Here is a 23,964-nt window from a genome sequence, read left to right as displayed (position 1 = left end):
TGGTCGAATTTCATTTAAAGTTGCTATAATAGAAAAAAGAATATGAAGCCAAAAAAAAAAAAAAGTGGATGAAAACTGTAATGCAGTATTTCAAAACAGGAAATTTTAAATGATAGAAAATATTGAAGAACAACATGAAAATGATTCAAAAATGAATATTTGAGGATGAATAACAGAACTCAGAAAATAAGAAATATACAAAGCACACCCATATATTCACCATTATACTGGAAGTTCTAACCAGTACAATAAGATTTAAAAATCAAATAAAAGGAAGAAATAAAACCATTTATAGATGACACGAATATCTATCTAGAAAATCCCCAAAAATGTACCAAAAAAGACCCTCACTAAACTAATAAACATTTATAGTAAGGCCTTGTGATATAAGGTTAACATGCAGAAGTCAATTGCCTTCCTATACAGCAGCAGGGCAGAACTGGAACTTGAAATTAAAAAGCAACAACCCCTCCAAAATGAAATAGGTATAAATCTAACAAAATTTGAACAGAATCTACATGAAGAAGTTGCGAAACCGATGAAAAAGTCAAAGATCTAAATAAATGGAGAGATATGTATTCATAGATTGAAAGACTTGATGCTGTAAAAATGAGCCAATCTTGGTGTCCAGATCTTGGTTTCTAGTACAGTTCTTCAATAAAGGAAACCAGGGATTCTTGGAGAAGTGACTGATTCTAAGATTGGAGTAAAAATGTACAAGATGAGCTGGGAGCATCTTGCAGTGCCAGATAATAAGGAGATGCTAAAAACCAAAACCAGAATCAGAATCCAAACAAAACACATTTATGGGCATGTCAAAGGAACACGGGGCCAACTGAAGGAACTCCCAGTGGCTAAAGATAGAACAATTGTAGCAACAGAGAAGGATTTGACTATAACCTACAATATAAATTAAATATCCACAAGTCCTTATTGATATAGTGATTAAATAAATCAATGGGAAATTAAAGACAAATTTCCCATGCGGAGGAATTCAAATAATTTATGTAGCTACTCCACCCTCAAGGAGGAGGAACATAGCTCCCAACCCCATAAGTGTGGGATGTACATAGCACTTCCTTCCAAAGAGCTCAGTATGAAAAAAAGGGAGAAAAAACAAATTAACTTTACAATGGAGAAATCTGACAACACTGCTCAGCCAGATGATCAAAGTCAATGTAAATAGAGATAAATCATGTTGATATTATGTACCTCTGATGTAATGTGGTATCAAGAAAACGGCACTTTACCTCTGTGGTCTTCCTCCTCCGTACTTACAACTTCAGTCAAATCATGAGAAAAATATCACAAAAATTCACTAGAGGAGTATCTTACAAAATATCTGCCCAGTTCTCCTCAGAGCTATTACAGCCAAGAGGAGCCTAAAGATACATGAGAACTAAATGTGATGTACCCTGGATGGAACAGAAAAAAAGAATTAGGTAAAAACAAAGGTAATCTAATAAAGTATGAATTTTAGTTAATAATATATTAATATTGGTTTATTAATAATAAATCAACTACACTAAGATATTAACAGTAGAAATAACTGTGCAGGCTGTATGGGAAATCTTTGTATTATTTTAGCAATTTTTCTGTAAATCTAAACTGTTATAAACAAAACATATTTTAAAGTAACATATACATTATAGTATGTGAGAAAATATAACGGCAAAAAAAAAATGCAAAAACAAACTATATTCCATCTTTCAGAGATAGTAATTATTAAGGTGTTCAGTGAATATTGTTCTAATCCTTTTCTGTGCTAACATGTAGGTATATTGTTTAAACAAGAAATCTCAAACCATATCTACATCTGCTGTTTAACAGACTGTTTACTTACTAAGATATGGTAAATATACTATATTTACATATTTGCATATTTACATATACCATATTATACAAAATACATGCTTATATAGTATTATTTTAAAATGGCTTAGTGGAATTCTGCTGAATTGATACACCATAATTTATTGAACTAATTTTTGTACTTAAACATTATGGTATCCAAATTTTCACTATACCACAAAGGTCTTTGTGGTAACATTTTTAATGTTATTTTTGTGCATTTTATGCTCAACCCCACAAGACACTATTATTAAGAGCTAGTGTGTTTCTCCACCGTACGTTCTTTGCTCTTCATCCCTTCTTGCATCTCAGATTTTATCTGGGGTCAATTTTTTTTCTAATTGAAGCAGATTTTTAAAGATATCATTTGGAGGGGTCCTTTAGTTGTAAATTTTCAGTTTTAATTTCTCTGGAAAATCTCTATTTCAAGTTTATACTCAAAAGACATATTTACAGAATATATATAGAATACTAAATTCACAATTATTTTCTCTCAGCACATTGAAGACAACATTCTAATGTCTCCTAGTTTTCATTGATACTGTTAATAATTTAGTAGTTGTCTGCTTCTCTTTCTCCTTGAAAATAATCTATCCTCTCTATCTGGTTCCTTTAAATATCTTCTCTCTCTCTTTGATATTCTGCAGTTTAATTATGATGTGTCTACTTGTGTGTCTGTGTGTTTTAAAAATTATCCTGCTTAAGATTTATTGAGCCTCATGAATCTGTGGATTGGTGTCTGTGATAGGCAGAAAATGGCACCCCAAAGATGTTAAATGTCTTAATCTCCAGAACCTGTGATTCTAAGTTAAGGTTGTAGATGAAATTAAAGTTCCCAATCCGCAGACCTCAGGGTAAAAAGATTATCCTGGATTATTTAGGCAGGCCCAGTATAATCACAAGGATTCATAAAATGGAAGAGGGAGACAGAAGAGATGGTCAGAGTGACATGAAGTAAAAACGATTCAGCTTACTCATGCTGGTTTTGTAAATGGAGGAAGAGACCATGAGTCAAGGAATGCAGGTAGCTTCTAGAAGCTAGAAAAGGTAAGGAAACAAATACTCCCCTAAAGCCTCCAGAGAGGGATACAACTGCCAATACTTTCATTTTATCCCAGTGACCCCAGTGTTAGACTTCTGACTTCCAAGAGTATAAGACAATAAATTTGCGTTTTAAACCACTAAATTTTGTGGTAATTTGTTATGGTAGCCATGGAGAACTGATACAGTGCCTTTCAATAGTTCTTGGAAATTCTTCAATATATTCCCCAAATATTGCCTTTGCCCCACTCACTCTATCCTCTATATCTCTTGATCTCTCTTTAACATTTTTTATTTTCTTATTTGGGTAATTATTTAAAATAATTGACTTCTGGTTCCACTTCAAATAAATTCATATTTTTATACCTATATATTAAGAATTATTTCATAAATGTAATTGTTGCATTGCATATACTTTAAAAGGAAAATTGCATTTATGCTAGGATATAATTTAATTTAGGTTTTGAAATTTCTTTTTTTTGAATGTCCAATACATTTATTCTGATCAAAATTAAAATCTTATTGTATTTACAGTAGTCTACTAAAAGAGTTTCCATCAATTCTCTCCTTTAAATGCTAGCAATTCAGTTTTGTGTGGTCAAAGATAATTTAGAATCCTTTTATGGTAACTGATATGATACAAAGGCTTTTTTTGGTTGTCAAATTTATATGCGTGTATATATGTATGGGGGCATAAAATTTGGTTAATGACTCTATTTTGGAAAAATGAATGTTCTTTTTAGATTCTTAGATTCCCAGTGTTTCAAACCAGTTTTGCTTTTGATAAGGAATTCAATGAATCTTTATTTTCTTATAGAGAATTCTTTAAACAATACCTTTCAAAATAATGTATGTATTCCTATATAATTTTGCCTTGGAATAAAAAAAAGTCATCACATTAAGAATATTTTTAACCTAAGAATTTTTTTCAAGATTCTTTCAAAATGCTAACTCTCTCATTGATTTGAAAATACTTTTAGATTTAAACTGTTATGACCATGTAGGAATAACTTAAAGTGTCCTTCTAAATTTTTTTTTTCATTAATGTCATGCTTCTTTCTAAGAACAAAGTGTTTCAATGTTGTAAACAGACTTTTTTTTTCTCCACATACCTTTCACACATCCTGACTTTCTATATCTGGTAGGGTAATACATTTCCTTTCAACCTTTAGTGGGGTGAAGTTCATTTGTCTTCTAATCTAAGAAAATACGTTAACTCCTGACAACCTCTGACACTCAACAGAAACACAACTGTACTTTGGAATTAATCATCCATCTTTATTTCATAGTCTCCTTATTTATCAATGTAAATGGAAGTATAGCAAATATTTCACAGTGTCATGTACTACCAAAGGAATTTCATTGCAATAGCATTGTTTAAAAATGTATCATTTGATTTTAATTTAACTATCATAGATCAACTTTTACCCCTGTATGTTCAGCCTGAATGTCTAACCACAAATTCACAAAAATCAAGGGCTCTGTTAGTTTTCATACAAAATTGTGATGACTTATTATTAAGACAGTCCCAATTAATAATTGCATGTCATCTGTAAATCAATTTTTTTCTCACTTCCCACCTGTAATGTTTTTTAAGCAAAGAGGAATACTTGAGTCTAGGTTTCAAGGTTTATTTTTCTATAGTCCTAAAATCACTTCAGTAAATTAATCTGAGATGCATTTATCTAATATGCCAAATGACTGTTGTAAGGATTCCTATAAAAATGTAAGGTGATTAACAATGTATGTAATTGTTCCATAGATGGCAGCTCTTGTTTTTTTTCTTATTGTGCTTTGCTTCTGCCCTGCTTCACATGTTATGTAAAATAGCTGGTGAGTTTTAGGAGGTAGTGCTCAAATACTTGCACAGTGTTTGCTGTGCTTGATCAACAGAGTAACAGAAGAGAATACTTCTTCGATACACAGAGTTCACTGAATTTGGAAAGGCTTTGGCATTCTTATTTCATCTGTAATGAAACAATCTCAAGAAGTCTTTTCTAAATTGTCCTTATAAAAAGAAAATGTTGTAAGTTTATATTTTATAAGATGATGTTATTTATAACCAGCAGAAGCAGCCTTATTTGAACATCTTATGTTGAAATGACTACTTAAAACAGTGACTCATAGGAGCTTTCTAGTGGAAATCAAATGCTCAAATGAAACAGAATTTAGTTTGTTAGGCAATAGTGATATATCTTTTATTGGTTGGACTCTGGAAAACACTTGACAACGAATAGTACTTTACCCGAAGGACACGTATCATGCACCACATAGTCTAACCACAAACATTAAAGGTCTTGCAACTGTGAGCCTCAAATGAAAATATGTAAGGACAGTTTTCATACAATCAAATACGATACAAACTAGCTTTTAATTTAAATAAATATGTAAATAAAGTTCAAGTGATTATAATGGGTTTATATCCCTATGTATGTATTACAGAAATTGTGGCAAACAGTAGAAATCTATTCAAATGGAAAGTAAAGCACTTTCACATTACCTTATATTCGTAATCCCTATTATTCATAAAAACTTACATTTCTTTAACAAAGCTACTTTTCTGTTTAACTCCAGGAAAACTTTGTATTTATAACTTGAAGGTGATATTTCCAACCAAACAATTTATTTTTGCTTGCTACTATAGCTATATTTTTTATACAAAATTGTGATAGCAGATGAAATTCTATTATCAATAGAAGAACAATTTTCATATTTCAATCTTTATATAAAGATATTATTCAAGAGGAAATATGCTTAACTTCGTAGATTTTAAAATTTTAAATTTCATTGTGTCCCTATCAAGTCTACTATCTTTTACCTGGATTGTCTGGAAGATTTAATCTCAAGGTTAGGATTTGAGAAAAGGGTTTTGAGAGTGACCAGGGTAGACTCAAGAATTCATTTTATATGAAAATATGGCCATAAATATTTTAAAATACATTCAGATAGCCCTTCACTAGCACATTTTTCCCTACTTTGCCAAAACATTCCCACATACTGCCTAAGCCACCTCATTTTAGTAGGTTTTGTTCATAGCAGGTCTCTCTCATGGGAGTTTCCAGGGACAAGGATTGATTCAGTTAGTATGGCCTCAGCCATACTAGGGTATTTACTTTAATTCTACAGAAGTTTTCTAATTAATAGTCTGTAGCAAAAGAACTAAGAGCTGGAATTCCCCCTCTTAATCTCTTCCTAGAAATGGGATTCAAAAGGACAGGACTGCATCCAACCAGTTTGGAGACTCAGACAAATGTGTCTTGTCACAGACACAAATAGAGGTCTACTATGAAATATTCAATTGGCTTGCTAGTGTGCTAACGACAGACAATGCTGATTTGCTCAAACCTCATACAGTTTCACACATAAGGATGATCATCTGTGTTTCATGAAAGTTCTATCTACTTTAACATTATTTTGAAGTGATTGGTGGTGGTATGACTTGACAGTTTAAATATAAATCCTTAAATTCAGTGTGAATTTTTTATAATAGCATACAAATAGTATAAAAATTCAAAGATGTCCATATAAGAAATATTAAAATTTGGTTAGGTTTAGCTGAGTTTGAGAATCCTTACTACCCTCCCACATAGTATTGTAATGTGAATATAGGCAGTTACTATAACAGGCATAGTGATGGTTATATATTAAGCAGAAAGTATCAACACCAGTTTTTTTCTTGGAATGTCCCTCAGTGTCTATGCATTTATAGGATGGTATACTGGTTTAGTTTAGCTCTCAAAAGTGAAAACATTTAAAGTTTCCTCATTGGGTAAAAAAAATTAAAAAGAGTGAGGGACTGAAAACTGCAGCCCACCTACGTTTAATCATTAATAGTGAGCCCTTCAGTGAACTTAGGTCGTGGTTTTGGAGTTTGGAGTCTGACCTTTCCCCAAAGATAAACATGATTGTTGCGGGTTCTGAAGAGGGTCACTCCCTCACTGGCTGCCATTGAAAAAGCCTACTTCTCAGTGACTCCTAGCTGGGCACTGGATGCAGTTGAGGGTCGCTGGTCAATATGATTCTCCTTGCTGTGCTTTTTCTCTGCTTCATTTCCTCATATTCAGCTTCTGTTAAAGGTAAGTTTGTGTTGCCTTTTGCTAAACTTTAATTTCAATCTTTGGGGTGGGAGGCGGATAAGTGCGTGTGTGTGTGTTTGTATGAGTGAATAGTGAAAGAGTTTCTAACTAAAGTATCTTCAAAACCATGTAACTTTGGAATGTTTGTGAAAGCATGGTTGAATTGAAACGAAAACCAAATTCAAATCCCTACAAACATTAAGAAAACAGAGATTTCTCTTAGGTTCAGTTCCTCAGACCAGTGTGTTCTTGCTTTAATTCCTCATTCATGGTCTGTTTTTAAAAGAAGGAAAAAAGATACCCGCTATTGTTACCTGCTGCTGTTGGTCACACTGAATGCAGCTCCTTCATTTGAATTGTAAATGAAGATTTTTTTTAAAACCCAGTTCTTAAATTTTCTTCTAGTTGCTTAGCAATGTGACCTCAAGAAGAATTAGACCCAATGAAAAAGGCATTTGATTTGCCAAAGAATTATGAATGAAATGGCACAGCATGTATTTAATTCTGTTATAATTCAAAAATGATAGAATTCATAGTGAATTAAAGAAAATTAAATTTCCTGATACAGATTTAAGAAATAAGACATTATCTTTGGAAAAATAATGTTGCTGCTTACAGTTTATATTTTAAGATGAAATTAATTTTAAAAATACGTATGCATTAATACCATTGAAAAGGCAAGAGATAAAACATTTTATGAGCAATGGTTTCATAAAACTGTTGCGAAATGTATTAATACAGAATCTTGTTTCAAATCAGCTAGATTATAAACATTGGATTTCCAAATGCTGCATTATGTACAATGAATACGCTTTCGTTTCTTAAGAAGACACACTGTTAAAACCAATTGATCAAACAGCTTAGCATTATAGGGACCAATTTTAAAACCATGTACTCTAAGTAATTGATAGAAAACAATTCACTTACAAACTTCTAAAACCTGTTACGGATAAATGTAGCTTTTGGTATTAAAGTAAAGTTTGCCTCAGGACTTTTGTTTAGAAAATTTCCACATGAGGAAAAAAACCTAATCTTCATTATTGGAGCAATAGAGGGCTAAATTTAAACCAATTCACCTAAGCAAATCACACTGTAGGTTCTTGAACTAAAGAAAATATTTTCACCAATTTCTAAATGTTTACTATTTAAACATACAGTTCTTACTTGGACAAAAGAAATTTTTTAATGAGAAAAAGATTTGTAAATTGTATCTGACTGAGAGTTGTTATATAGAGAACTTACTATTTTGTCTGCCAAATAAACTGTTGAGTAGTCAAAATATGTGTGATTTATAATACCATAGTATCAAACCTAATACCATAAGTATTTTGAGAAAAATAATTGAGACATGGTACTTATCATGAACTTCTCTTCTTTTCCCATTTTATAAACTAGTTAATTGGGTGACCTCATGTTTTCAAATGTACTTACAAAAGATTTAAATGTACACATACACTAGACAATGACTATTGGGAAACAGCATAAATGAGAAAATGTGGTTTAGAATATTATAGGTAGCTGTAGCTACAGTTTATTGTGTACAAGCTTAGTAGTAAATCTAGATTTTTAAAGCTTGAAACATATAATTTAGGGGCCACTTTTGAGAAAAGATTACAAAAATATCTTACTATTGCAAAGGTTGCTCAAAAAGAGATGGCATGTGGATACATTGCTAGGGTCCTCTTCTGCAGTCTTTGGAAGGATCCTGGGCAAGAGAGCTTAAACTTCATTAGCATCATGGTACGTTGCTTATGCTGATTTCATAAATTAGAAGTGCGTGACTTGAGAGCTTCTTTACCTAGATGGAATAACTTTTTGCATTATGGTACCATGATTTAATTATAGATTCTTTGCCCTTTTAACAACTGACATTAGTTAGCAAACAACTCGTGAAGAGTTTACCTTAAAATCAGTCCATTTAAAATTTCAGGATCCCATGCCTCATTGTCTCAAAACTCATCTCTAAATTACCAATGCAACTTTAGTAAATCCTCAGATCTGGGTGGATGTTGAGGGAAGGTTAGAATCTAAAGAAAATTGAGGCTGAGTGTGGCGGCTCATGCCTGTAATCCCAGCACTTTGGGAGGCCAAGGTGGGTGGATCACCTGAGGTTGGGAGTTCGAGACCAGCCTGACCAACATGGAGAAACTCTGTCTCTACTAAACATACAAAATTAGCCAGGCATAGTAGTGCATGCCTGTAATCCCAGCTACTCAGGAGGCTGAGGCAGGAGGATCACTTGAACCTGGGAGGTGGAGGTTGCAGTGAGTCGAGATCACGCCATTGCACTCCAGCCTGGGCAACAAGAGCGAAACTCTGTTTCAACCAAAAAAAAAAAAAAGAGAGAGAGAGAGAGAAAGGAAAGGAAGGAAGGAAGGAAGGAAGGAAGGAAGGAAGGAAGGAAGGAAGGAAGGAAGGAAGGAAGGAAGGAAGGAAGGAAGGAAATTGAATGGCAGATTGGAATCTGAAGAGGGTGTTAGGATTAGGATACAAGAGCACATCTATATGATTTGCTGTGTGAACTTTCCAAAGACTTAAGTTTTCCCTACTTTTTCTTAGTTATACTTTGTAATGATTGGACTATTTTCAGTGCATTCTCTGGGTTTTCCTTATAAAGTATTTTTACCTATTTAATTTCATCACCTTTAAACCTGTATACTTCCTTCATTTCCAGTCTTTCTCTCAATCCCTCACCCCACCCTTACTTTTTAGTCAATTTTTATTAATCATCTTCCAGTTCTTTTTTGTTCTTACCCTTCATTCTCCTTAACTTCTGACCCTTTAGTTTTCTGTTGGGTTCATAAATGCCATTACCTATCACCCTTATCATCATTGTACATCTCTTCAAACCTCACCATTAACTTATGTTTGCTTTATCTTCTTGACTAAGCCAATTATCAGTTATTGTACTCATATAAATCTGACAGAGGAGTATGTAAAAAATATTTCTTGAAGATTCAAAACTAACAGTTTTGTTGCTTTTAAGTCACTTAAAAATTCTAAATGCACTTGAAGGGCAAATTAAAGAGGTTCTGACTTTTTGTCTAATACTAATTTCTGTTTTGGTTTTATCTAACAACAGTTATCAAAAATATTATTATACATACTCTGAAGAGCAATATCCTACAAAAGGAATTAAGTCAACAATATAAATTGGACATGCCCCAATGCCCAATGTTGCCAGAACTCTGCAAAAAGTAAACAGAGAAATACTGATCAAAAAGGAAAGTATAAGAGGGATAACACTCTAGCACAGCCCAAATTATTTGAACCATTTTAGGCTTTTCTCCTGTTGAAAGAGGTAAGAAACAGTTTGGAGGAATAAAAGGCCCATTCTTTCCTGTGCTTTATCTTTTCCAAGTCATAGTCAAAAATTGATTTATTATATGGCCAGTAAAGTGAGGTAAGAAAAAAAGTGAATAACATAATAGTTTGGAAAGCTTTGGAATTTAAGAAAGGTTACCTTCCTACAAATATTTCATAGTTATTTTAACCAGAAGACATCTTAATATAATCCACAAAACTTGGATTTCGGTAAATTTAGACTTCAAATCTGCATTATATTTGCTATATTGGGTTGAACTTGCAGTCAGCTTCTATCTGCTGTCACACAATGCTTACTTTTAAGAATTGCTCTGAGGATTAGATAAGACAACATGTATTTCCTTTATGCCCTATGTGGAATTTGATAGGTGTCATAAAAAGAAGGCCTCCTGACCAAAATATTTTTCCTAACCAGAAAGCCAGTATTTGAACCTGCTATAGAGTCCCCAGTTAAAATGCAGAAGAGATAGAGATAAGAGGGAATCCCAGCCTTCATTCCCTTCAAGGTTTTTCCTGACTCTCTTTGCCTTCTGTATCTCACACCTCAGTTTCTGCCGGACTTGGTGCTTGGACACAGCTTGGTTTTGTGTATACACATTTAGATCCTTTCATACTTCCTTCTCCTGGCTCTCTTGATTCCTATGAAAATCCTTGTCCCTTTTCTTTGAAGGTTTGACAGATTATGTAATTTCACTACCCAAAACTCTATGACAGCGTCCCACCTCACTCAAACTCCCCAAATCTTCCTGCCACCCATAGGTACCTCCTTGACCTCATCTCCTTCACTGTGTCTTTTACTTACTAATTTCCAGCCTCTTTGGTCTCCCTGCTCTTTGCTCTTCCTTCACTACACCTGCAGGAGCCCTCCTCGGGGCCTTTGCACTTGCTGTTTCCTCTGTGAGGGGAAGGGGTAGAAAGGATAGGAGTTGGGGGAGGGGGGTACCCTTCCCACAGATATCCATGTGGCTCACCAAAAACCTTTGTCCAAAATGTCACCTTTCCACAGAGGTTTTTCTCTCAGCACCTCCATTCCCTTTCCTGCTTCAGTTTTCTTCATGAGCACTTCTAACATACTATATAACTTGCTTATGTACTCATTCTTTTTAATTGCCCTTCTCCATCGCATTTAAATGTAAACTGCATGAGGGTAGAAACTTTGTCTCCTGACTGGGTGCGATGGCTCACACCTGTAATCCTAGCACTTTGGGAGGGTGAAGTGGGCGGATTGCTTGAGCTCAGAAGTTCAAGACCAGCCTGGTCAACAAGGCAAAACCCTATCTCTACAAAATATAAAAATTAACTGGACTTAGTGGCATGAGTCTGTGGTCCCAACTACTCAGAAGACTGAGATGGGAGGATCACTTGAGCCTGGAGATGAAGGTTGCAGTGAGCCGAGATCACACAACTCTACTCCAGCCTGGGTGACAGAGTGAGACCCTGTCTCGGAAAAAAAAAAAAAAAAAAAAAAAGTAAAGAAAACAAGAAGAAACTTTCTCTGCCTTTCTCTGCTTGTTAACTGGTGTAGTCCCAGAGCCTTAAAAAGTACTTACTGTTCAACAGGTACTCACTATATTCTAGTTGAATGAATGAATAAATTTCTAGCTCACTACCTAGGAATGGAAAATAATGCAACCTAAAGTTTTAGAGATATATAGTATAGGTAAGAGCATAATCTTTACAGACAGACAGCCTGGATTAAAATCATGTCTCCAGCCAGACGTGCATCTATAATCCCAGCACTTTGGGAGGCCGAGATGGGTGGATTACCTGAGGTCAGGAGTTTGAGACCAGCCTGGCTAACATTGTGAAACCCTATCTCTACTAAAAATACAAAAATTAGCTGGGTGTGGTGGCATATGCCTTGTAACTTGTAATCCCAGCTACCCAGGAGGCTAGGCTGAGGCAGGAGAATTGCTTGAGCCCGGTAGATGGAGGCTGCAGTGAACCGAAATCATGCCACTGTGCTCCAACCTGGCTGACAGAGCAAGACTCTGTCTCAAAAAAAAAAAAGAAAAAAAAAATCATCTCTATGATGAGTGACCTTAGGTAAATTATATTGTTTCTGTGTCCCCTCAGTCTCTTCATCTATAAAATGAGACTAATAATAGTGCCTACCTCATTAGATTTTTGTGAGGATTAAATAAGTTAATACATATAACATGCAGATGATGGATTTTTGACCACTATTTCCTCTGGGCAAGTATGTGCTGTCATAGATAGAGGAGACAGTGAACAGATTGTCACTGTGTAGGTGGGTAAGTCCTTTTCAGAGGTTTTCTTAATTTTTTGGCATTGCAAAGTAGTTTTTGCTATCACCTTTCTCGACTGCTTTGCTTTGGTCTAGTCACCCCAAACCCCTTTCCTGTACCTCTCCCCATATGTATATTTCCTGAGAGAAAAAAAGATTATGGTTTCCTATTATAGTAAACCGGGCAATGAAACCCCTTTAGCATTGAGGAATAAGGTAAACTGAAGTCTTTTTTAACTATCTCCTGAGAACCATAGATAGAAAATACACAGAAGAAAAAAACTTTATGTGACCATTCATTTTAAGTCATCTCTGGGAAAAGACTTGCTCCTTGGCATTTCTTTTGGTTAGGTAAACTGAATTGGATACTGTGTGAACGCATTCACATATCAGTTTTCTTGGATCACAGTACAGATTTGTATACTATTTGATCTTTTTAAATTAAGCCATGCCAAGTTTAAGCCTGTACTAAGATTTCATATAGTAAGACATTATTTTATTTGGGCACAGCTAATTTAAAGTTACATATGTACAGCCCTGAAATGTACCTTTGTACTAAAAGTTTGCTAATTACATTAATAGAGTAAATTGCACTGAAGAGATGTTTCTTAAATATCAAAAATATCCAAATTAAAGAACTTCCTTCTAACCGCTAAAATTACTTTGGAATTGATCTGCTTGCATTTAAATAATATGTTAATTACAAATGGCTCATATTACATTTATAAACCAATTATTGGTGGGTCATCTGCTTGAAATCATATTCATATAATGAAGAGAAATACAATGGCATTTAAACAAAACAACAAAATATCTATAGTTCAACCATGGCACTAGCTGATAATTGATTAGGAATACAAACTAAAGTTCTCTGAAATGGGAACTTCTTTGTTTGTTTTTTGTTTGTTTATCTATATTTTACAAGTCAAACATTTCAGCAGACGAAGTAGAACCATGTTTCAATCAGCGAATATTTACCAAGCTTCCTGAGCCCCACTGTGGTAGAGAGATGCACTGATGGTGAGACAGCATGTTCCCTTACAATGAAAACTTGATTTGTGTCATTATCTTTATGCAGGTCACACAACTGGTCTCTCATTAAATAATGACCGGCTGTACAAGCTCACGTACTCCACTGAAGTTCTTCTTGATCGGGGCAAAGGAAAACTGCAAGACAGCGTGGGCTACCGCATTTCCTCCAACGTGGATGTGGCCTTATTGTGGAGGAATCCTGATGGTGATGATGACCAACTGATCCAAATCACGGTGGGCATTTTCTACCAGATAAATGCAAAGATTAGATGTCAGAAGTTTTTGAGAAGTCTACCATTTGACAGCACTTGTTTTGGGTTCTTGGTTATACATCCATTTAGTTTGTTATCTATCACTAAAATAAGCAATTCTACATATTTAAAGGTTTTGCTGATGAAAAGTGAACTGATCTTTCCAAATTGTTGAAACAGACAACAGAAGGTATATACTGGTAAACAACCAGAGTATGGTGTTCAATTCTATAGATCATGTTAATAGGGACATTATACTAGAGTCTTTTCAAAATGTTCTCGGAGAGAAGGGTCAATAATCCATTTTGTATGGAAAATGATTTAGACCACTAACTCAAGAGGAGATCAGTTAGGAGGTTCCTGCATTCCTTGATACAACAGGTAGAATTACTGAAGAGAGAGTAAACCCAGTCTGTGTTCTTCCTGAGGAAGGAACCAAGTACTCCCCCAAATAACAGTGTTTGGTCAGTTAAAATGGTTTAGATTTATGTGTTGAAGAGGGAGGCCAAATTAGATGGTCTCTGGGGACTTTTCCAATGGTAATATATGGTGATTCCCTTATTTGCTTCTCAAGAACCTAAAGATAATAGATTCCTTGAGTAAAGTCAGTTATTATTCTGCATCTTGGTGTGAAACAGGCACACAGGACAAAGTATTTGGAACAAGTAGTTGCTGGTGTCCTTTATAATGAGGTGTCATAGCAATCCATTTACAAGTGATATTTGCTTCTTTGGATGTCTCTAATTGCTGTTGTGTTTTCCAAGTTGGATCAAAGCATCATCATCCATCTCTCCGAGCCATTTCTCAATACAACAGTAAACTATTCTCCAGAAAACATTATATTCCTCCTTATTCAGTAATTCAGCTTTATTGTTATTTACACAGATGAGGTAGAAGGGGACGGGGGTCCTTTCCAACAAGTGGTAAAGAAAGTGAAGTGATCAGGCAGACAGAAACCACACAAAACAAACGAAAAGGGGCAACGATAGGAAAGAATCATATTCAAGTCATAGTTATTTTAAGCCTAAAGTCACAGAGTTCTTTAAGTATTGCTATTTTTACCTTATTAAAAAACCTAGTTTTTAAATACCTTCTCCATTCTTTTAAAGTGAGTGGCAAGGTCCTGTAAATCATGAACTGAAAATGACAGAAGAAATTGTGGCCAACTCTGTCTGTTTCTTTACCATTTTATTTGCAGAGAGACTCTGATGAAGACAGACATAGGAAGTTTTTTTTAAACAGGTTTCTTTCTGTTACTCCAGATGAAGGATGTAAATGTTGAAAATGTGAATCAGCAGAGAGGAGAGAAAAGCATCTTCAAAGGAAAAAGTCCACTTAAAATCATGGGAAAGGAAAACTTGGAAGCTCTGCAAAGACCTATGCTCCTTCATCTAATCCATGGAAAGGTAAAGGGGCGTTTAGGTTCCACATCTTCTTCTCCAACTTCATATTTTTCTTCCCTTCAGCAGATACTATTTTGAGGTAATCACATTATAACTACTTTTATGGTAAATGGAATTTCTTCAAGAACTAAAGAACTGAGGTTGTAAATTAAATGTTTCTAAACTAAATCAATGCCCCGAGTTCCCTTACATTTACTAGCCAATTTGTTTCCTATTTTTCTGAAAATCTTTATAGTAGAATCAAGTATTTATTTATTGATGAAAGGCATTATTAAAAGGTAATTTTCTTATCAAATTATAAGAGATTACAAGCATAATGTAACAAAGGAAGTCATCAAAGCATCATTGGATAAATTCAGGAAAGAAGACAAATTATGAGACTGAAATGATCCAACTTAGATTAGTAATATTGATTTGTTATGAGATTATCAATATTTGGCTAAAGTACAAGGTTAAAGCTTTTAAAAGGGTATGACAAGTCTAAAGTAGAGTTTTTTAAAGCCTTTAGAAATTATTTTAAAACTATGACATGGAAAAGCATTTTGTATATTAAAATAATGATTGAACACTTTATAATATCTATTTGAAATTCTGTTTTAAAAATTCTATAAGTGTGCATTACTTACGACTTGAGTCTAGTCACTTAAAATGGTCTTAATAAATTTGGAATTGAGAAACAATTGTGATCAGGTAATTATTAGGCATTACATATGTGTGTTTATGAAAATTACAGATAGTGTGCTGACATACATAAAAATGTGTCTAAAGATGAGAGCTCAGTTTTAGGAACAAAAGCAGGAAAACAGAAAGGGAACATTAGACTTATAACTCCATACATCTCTAAAATTTCACTTTCTAAATTCAAAATAAAGATAAACTGATCTTTATATACTGATAAAGTAATACTTTATTTATTTTCAACTAAAGTATTTGAAAACAAATACTTTGGACATTTCATATATGTATATTGCTAATCATGATGCACATTTTTGTATGAAGTTCTAAAAAGGAGCTCACAAGAAGAAATCTTGTATTTTCACCTCTCCTACAACTAAGTATGAATCACTATCTTTAAGAATGCTTTCTCTTCCTTCTCCACTTGTCAAAATACTTCCCATGTTTCTGACTGCTCACATGCCATTTCTGTCATAAAGTTCACACCCTTCCAGCCAGCTGGAAATAACCATCACTCTTTAGAATACTCTTAGCACTTTGCAGCTCACTCATGACCCTTATCACTTTCTTTTTGATCATTTGTGTTCATTGCTAGATTATGGATCTTGGATAGAAAAAAATCCAATTCCTCTTTGTATTTCAGCCTCTCCCCTCACATCCATGCCCTTCCACTCCCTCCTTCCCCAAAGCACCCAGAATCATGCCTTGCACTGCATATTTTTATGAGGCTTTCTCCAACATCTTTCCAAACCTCTGGGCCTATTTCTATCAAAGCATTTATCACAGTGTATTGTCATTCTCTTTTTATGTCTTGGCTCTCCACATTCAGAGTAAGTTTCTCATGGGCAGAGTTGTATCTTTGTCTATTCAGCACCTTGCTCATAGGGGGGACTGAATATAGATACTTCTAAAATAAAGGATAAACAAATAAGATTATATAGGGCTCAACTGAATTGAACTTTGATAAAGGTTTTACTTATTGTTTACTTTATAATAGCTAAGACGAACTAAGCACTTACTGTGTGCTAGGTGCTGACTAAAGGCATTACACGAATTGTCTCTTTTATTCTTGTAATGGCCCTGAGCAGTAAGGGCTGCCTTATCAACCTCTTGTGATAGTTGAGGAACCAAAGTTAAGAAAGGTTAAGAAATTTGCCTATGGTCATACAACTGGCAGGCGGTGGAGTTGGGATTTGAAATAGAGTCTATGCTCAAACTTTTATGTCTACTGTTTTCCAGCTGGAAAGTATTTGGAGAAATGCCTGCTTCTTTGGTTGACTTGCAGTGTTCCTTATTTACATCATGAGATCAGTTGACTTATTTGATTTTCTTATGGCTCAACTTTGTTAACAACATGAAATATTGTTATTTTCTTCTCTGAGCTTCCAATGTGGCAAGACACTTGAGTTCATAGATATTATTTGCATTTATGATCTTAATGACAACCAATCATTTTATAGCTCCTTTGGTAGCAGCTGAGTACAAAGTCTTCTGCTACACACATGAAAGGACTCAGTACCCTCACTGTTCAAAGGCTAGGATGGAACTGCCACATCATTATTTTAGTAACGCAGTGGGCTAATTCTAGAGGAGCTATGATTTGCGATGATTTACTGTAACCACAGGTTAAAGTACATCATCGTATCTTTCAAATATATAATAAAGTATTTGTTGGAAAAAACAATGAAGACTAAGAAGCCAACAGGAAGTTTTGGCCATATCAGTATCAGAAAGATCATTACTTAAATTATCATTTCAGTTTACTATGAGAGAAATTATGGACAGGCCGAGTAAACTGCAGACGGGCTACTTTCTTAGAGAGCATTTTCTACCATAGGCTCAAATTAAGTTGTGCTCCCTGAAGTTTCTGTGATTTCAAGGATGCTCATCAGCATGTAACTTTTGTCCTTCCAGACCTCCCCCTCTCTCCCTTTCCCATATGAGGGTCTCATGTTTACATTTTAAAAGAGAGTCCATTAAAATACTTAGATACATATTCATTGCACATCTTTTTTCTATGCTCACTCATCTTCCCTACATAAGTGGGCATGACTCTAGTTTTGTCTACAAATCATCGAGTTGGAAACGTGACAGTAATCTGATTAAGTTGATTAACGCTGATGAGTGAAAGATGCCTCAAGTTATACTATGGATTGTTTTTTTGGCCTGAAAGGCTAATCCAATTAACTGGATAATTACCAGATTTCCATTTCTGGTTTTGGCTTTGTGTTGATTAAATTAACTACGTGGCTGCTGAATTGGGCCTTTATTTTGTATTGTTTCCAGGCATTGATTTGCTCTCTAAATCAGCATGGCTCTTGTACACACACTGAACTGCCACAAGAAATGTGACACCTTGAAAGTCCTTCTGAAATTTGTTATATATTCCTTTACATGTTTGTTCTCCAATGTGTCATTTCCTAGCCGTGCTCTGTCTTAGATAGATATCAAATATAAAATTACTAATCTTTGTTTGCTGGGATTCTTTTTATTATTTTGATTGTTTGGCCACTTAATGGAATTTAGTCTCCTCTTATTTTTAAAAGATATATAAAGGAAGGTGTGGAGAAAGGCATCGTCTTCCTAAGAAAAAAACAATATGAATGATGACTACCTATTTCAAGAGGAAATTGGCCCCTCATATTTGGCTGGAAGAGGCACTGCACTGCCTTCCCAGCCATTTTACCCAGTCTCCCTCTAGGTGTGGTTTCCTTGGATTAAAGACTTCGTTTGTAACCAGGTCGTACCTGCTGCTGCTCTTTGGAAGCTCTGAGTACTGTGAATTTAGATAAGAGCCCTGTGCTGTTGGATGTTCAGAACTAATTTCAATGCTGAATGAAGTAATCAACTTTATGGCCTGAGTATAATAAAACTTACTCAGTTCCTGTTGTGAAATAATAAATTTAAGATTATTGCTGTGACAGCCATGTGGCTTGAACTGCAAAATTCTGACTTCATATTATTATGTTTTAAATGATTACAAGGCAGCTCAATTCTAACAGTTTTGACATTTAGCTGGTGTGGATATCAGTACTATCTTCACTTTGGATCTCATCAGTCTGCACTAAAGAAAAAGAATTTAGGCCCTAGAAGTAGCAGTCATATAAAAGAAAAAGAGATGTGTTCATTTTTCTAGTTCTGGGGAAGCAATAAAAACTAATAGAAAGGATGAAAAAAACTTTTTTCTTTGTGTCTCACAGTTTATAGCTATCATTCAGCCTGCCAGGAGGGAAAAAAAGGCTCTAACACCATTTTCTAAGGGATCCAGAGGTCAAGATCAAAACTTGGTCCATAGCAGTGGGTCAATAACAGATAAGCACTTAATCTTATGCATAGTCCAAAGATTAAATCCAAGAACTGGGTTTCCTTACCTTCTAGGTAAAACTTTAAAAATAGTTCAGGTACATTTTGTAGCCTGGAAGGAAAATGACACAGTGGTGACAATGCTTTTGTTTTTCCCACTTAGGAGATCTTGCTTTCTAAAGTGTTTATGGTTCATACCAAAAAGACATGGGCCATATAGACATGTATGTATTGCCACTGAGTGAACACTTTCTGACTATTTTGGGGTAATCTAGTTATGAACTTCTAATAGTCATGATATCTGGAGATACACTTCCAAATATTTGAAAAGGAAATTACATTGTGATTATTAAAGGAAGGAGATACAGTTTACAAAATAGAACTTCAGAAACTCAGGCTTGGGTCTGAGATATTGCCAGTGATTTGTTTGAGAATATGATACTGTGAATTTTCAGACACTGAGGTCATTATTCCAGTTTCTTTCTAAGTTGGACAAACACTATTCCAACATTTATAGGTTAGTCCAGTCTAATGACTAAAACTGATTGCCAGATAAAGTACCTAGTAAATCCATCACTAGGCAGAGTATATGTAGGAAGTAAAAATAGAGATTTGAGACACTTGTTTGGATAATTCAGGAAAAATATTCTCTTCTTCTAAGGCACAAGAGAGTCTTTATGTAGGCTAAATTACTGAACTTGGTATTATTTGGATTCATTGCATAGTTATTGAGCTTTATGTTTTACTTTAGAAGCTGTGGTTGGTTTTAAAGAGTACTAGGAAGGCATTCAGGATATTTCTGGTAGAAATGCTCAACTGTAATTATCATGGACCTTGGGAATTTTTACAGGGAACACGTATCTATCCTCTATTTCTAAATTGTGTGATGTGTATCAAGTCTACAGGATGAAAACCAACAAGCTGCTTTCCATTAAATTCGCTTTGTACTTTTATCCTTGTTTCTTCAACATTAAATTATCAAAATGGCAAAAGACACTGTTATCATCTCTGTGCCTATAGATATCAAAGATGATAAAACAAAGCTAAGTGGCTTACTATTCCTGCCAAATCATAGTCACCCTCCTCATTTCAACCTCCTTTCTCTGTCTTCTGATGGGAACCTCAAAGCAGTGCCTGGGGCAGGTTATGAAGCAGTAGCAATCTCAACCTCAAATTTCCCAGCCTTCTGTGTGTGTGTATATATATATGTGTGTATATATAGGTATACATTTACCCAATACCAACATAAATACTCTGGAAGGTGAAGAACATTGCCCCTGTGAAATGTTGACCATGGGTATTATGGCCACGCCTGGGGCCTTGCGATAGCCCATAGAGGCTGTGCCATCTCAGGAATCTCAAAGGTAGTGATTGCCATTTTCGGCCAAGGACTTTTTTATTTGCTGTTATTTTAAACTTTAGTTATTTTTTGTTTCAAGTACCATTACAGGTAGAGAACATGCTGACATATTCAAACAGAATGTTCATTTCTCTTCCCTTGGGCCACCCTTGTTTTCATGAGGCTCCCAGCTTATATCAGTGCTCTTGCCCAATGCTGTGCCCATCATGCAAGAGCCTTCACTATCAGTCTCTCTAAACTTCACATTCTGATGGTCTCAGAGATTTTAAATAGCTTCTTTTCACAAAAACGAAATTCCAGATTTGGAGTGTCAGATCTCTTTCTCCCAGGATTAATACAGGTAAGCATCTGACTTTGTCTGACACTTATTAACTAAATCTGATAAATTATGCATTTTTGCTTCATTTGTGTTCTGTTCCCCTCTCTCCACCAGGTCAAAGAGTTCTACTCATATCAAAATGAGCCAGTGGCCATAGAAAATATCAAAAGAGGCCTGGCTAGCCTATTTCAGACACAGTTAAGCTCTGGAACCACCAATGAGGTACTTACAAATATTATTAAGGATTCAGCATCTCAATAAGTTTGTAAGGATTTCTACTTACACAATTTAAGTAGAAGAGTTACTACTAAGATAATGCTCAGAAAAGGTGAGTTGTGTAGTGAAGTCTTGTTTACCTAGAGAATTAGAATTATTTACACTAAAGGAACGTCGTGGGGATCATTCCAGTGGTTCCCAGACGTCACTGTGCACCACTGTACCATGAAGGGGCTTGTTACAAATATAGATTCCCTATGTTCATCCCAGAGATTCTGATTCAGTAGATCAGGGAGGACTGAATATCTGTTTTTTGTTTGTGTGTTTGTTTGATTGTTTTTTGAGATGGAGTCTCACTCTGTGGCCCACGCTGGAGTGCAATGGCGCAATCTCAGCTCACTGCAACCTCTGCCTCCCAGGTTCAAGTGATTCTCCTGCCTCAACTTCCCAAGCAGCTGGGATTACAGGCATGCACCACCATGCCCAGCTTGTATTTTTAGTAGAGACGGGGTTTCACCATGTTGGCCAGGCTGGTCTTGAACTCCTGACCTCAGATGATCTGCTCACCTTGGCCTCCCAAAATGCTGGGATTACAGGCATGAGCCACCGCGCTTGGCCAAATATCTGTATTTTAACAGTCTTTGTGGATTATTTGGATGCCTTGTCAAGGTGGGGAACCACTCGTCTGTACCAACACTGTTCATTTTGCAAAAGAAGAAACTAGAGAAGTTAGGTGGACCTTCCAGTATCATACCTGGGGTCAAGACTGGAGTCCAAGTTTCTTAGACTGAATTCAACCAGCCCATGAGTGGGTGAAAAATCTGATGGTAGGGTTGGACCAAAAGAATGTTGGTTAGCTTGCTAGAAAAGAGACCTCTGCTTCTGTGATGCTGGCAGAGGCCCCAGGAGAAAGCTCAGAGAAGCTAGACAGAATCTGTATTGAGATACATTTGCCTAAATTCAAACTAATGATGCGTAACTAATGATGATTTGAGTTAGTCCCACAGGATTTTAAGAATTTCTAATCATATTCAGCTAGTTGAAGTTACACACACACACACACACACACACACCACACACACACACACACACCACACACATACACACCACACACACACACCCCACACACACACATGCACAGAATCTAGATACAACTTTAACAATCAACTCCCTTGCCACAGAATTACCCATTTATCAGAAGTTTCAATTGTTACCAGGCCATTTGTCTAATTCTGACTGGATTTAGAGAGAAGTAGGAAATCCTACATTATTCCTGAAAAAAATGAGAAGGCGCTAGTAAGACTCAACCAAAGAGAATGGGAAGGAATCAACAAGCTACCAGAAGCCTTGTTCCTGTCTTTGTATCTTATCATCCTGGGGGAGAAAAAAAAAGTCCCTTGTGGCATATTAGAGACCTCAGTTTTCAAGCCACTTCTCATTAGAACTCAATTGGCCCACAAGGAATCCCAAACATTATGCCCTTGCTTTCTTTTTAGGTAGATATCTCTGGAAATTGTAAAGTGACCTACCAGGCTCATCAAGGCAAAGTGATCAAAATTAAGGCCTTGGATTCATGCAAAATAGCGAGGTCTGGATTTACGACCCCAAATCAGGTATGATAGATATCACTTTCTTTGAGGCATTCAAATAATTACATTCTGTAGAGATTAATGTAATAGAAAATTAAAGTAGAAATAGAATTTTGAAGCATTTATAATTTTTAGTTTAGGCTGTAAATTCACATATATGAAATGAATAGACCCATTTCAGTAAGTTGTAGGTGTTAATAATGAGGGATGGGTGTAATGAGGAAGTTGTTTTGTAGACCAAAAGACAGTTTGCTATTTACTTGATTCGATAATTTAAAAGATGATTACTTGTTATAAAGATGGCTATTTATTTATTTAGGTCTTGGGTGTCAGTTCAAAAGCTACATCTGTCACCACCTATAAGATAGAAGACAGCTTTGTTATAGCTGTGCTTGCTGAAGAAACACACGCTTTTGGACTCAATTTCCTACAAACCATTACAGGGAAAATAGTATCAAAGTAAGATAATGCTAAAATTTTTATTTTCTTTGCTATTCTTTGTTATATTATTATACTTGATTTGTAAATAGATCTGTGTGTGTGTGTGTGTGTGTGTGTAGTCATGCGTTGCTTAACAATGGGAATAAGTTCTGAGAAATGCATTGTTAGGCAATTTCATCATTGTGCAAACATCATAGAGTATACATACACAAACCTAGATGGCATAACCTACACTACATTATATGGTATAGCCTATTGTTCCTAGGCTACAAACCTGTATAGCATATTGCTGTACTGCATACTGTAGACAATTAAACATAATGATAAGTTTTTACGTATCTAAACGTAGAAAAAGTCAGTAAAAAAAATGCAGTATAAAAGATACTATGTAGGTGTACCTTTATTCATAAAAGGTATGTAAATGAAATTTGCAGGGCTGAAAGTTGCTCTGGATGAATCACCAAATGAGCACTGAGTGAATATCATAGACTAGGACATCACTGTACACTACTGTAGACTTTATAAACACTGTACACTTATGCTACACTGAATTTCTAAAAATCCTTTTTCCTCTATCATAAATTAACCTTAGCTTACTGTAACATTTTTACTTTAAAAACTCTTTAATTTTTGTTAACTTTTGAGCTACTCTGTAATAACATAGTTTAAAACACTTTGTACAGATGTACAAAAATATTTTTTCTTTAAATCTTTATTCTACAAGCTTTTTTCTATTTTTAAATTTTTTATTTTTATTTTTTACTTTAAAAAATTTCTGGTTAAAAACTGAAGACATAAACATATATATTAGCCTAGGTCTACACAAGGTCAGGAT

At 35.1% G+C, this 23,964-nt stretch overlaps 1 protein-coding gene and 1 long non-coding RNA gene across 2 annotated transcripts in view; one reads left to right on the top strand and one right to left on the bottom strand.

Moving 5' to 3' along the window:
- Nucleotides 1-6,574: 6,574 nt before the first annotated feature.
- Nucleotides 6,575-23,964, top strand: part of MTTP (microsomal triglyceride transfer protein) — a 48,139-nt gene continuing 30,749 nt past the window's right edge. The window contains exons 1-6 of the mRNA XM_003899007.4: nucleotides 6,575-6,968; nucleotides 13,619-13,806; nucleotides 15,086-15,229; nucleotides 20,998-21,105; nucleotides 22,596-22,712; nucleotides 23,008-23,147. Of these exons, the coding sequence (XP_003899056.1) occupies nucleotides 6,908-6,968; nucleotides 13,619-13,806; nucleotides 15,086-15,229; nucleotides 20,998-21,105; nucleotides 22,596-22,712; nucleotides 23,008-23,147 (758 nt within the window). The 5' untranslated portion in view covers nucleotides 6,575-6,907. The remainder of the gene's footprint in view (nucleotides 6,969-13,618; nucleotides 13,807-15,085; nucleotides 15,230-20,997; nucleotides 21,106-22,595; nucleotides 22,713-23,007; nucleotides 23,148-23,964) is intronic.
- Nucleotides 13,731-23,964, bottom strand: part of LOC103884518 — a 43,627-nt gene continuing 33,393 nt past the window's right edge. Inside the window, exon 5 of the long non-coding RNA XR_002522129.2 lies at nucleotides 13,731-13,817. This is a non-coding gene — a long non-coding RNA (uncharacterized LOC103884518). The remainder of the gene's footprint in view (nucleotides 13,818-23,964) is intronic.

The sequence above is a fragment of the Papio anubis genome, chromosome 3 (genome assembly GCF_008728515.1).
Source record: "Papio anubis isolate 15944 chromosome 3, Panubis1.0, whole genome shotgun sequence".
NCBI classification, from domain to species: Eukaryota; Metazoa; Chordata; class Mammalia; order Primates; family Cercopithecidae; genus Papio; species Papio anubis.
Note: the sequence above shows the minus strand (reverse complement) of the source record. Positions and strands in the feature narration are given on the sequence as shown.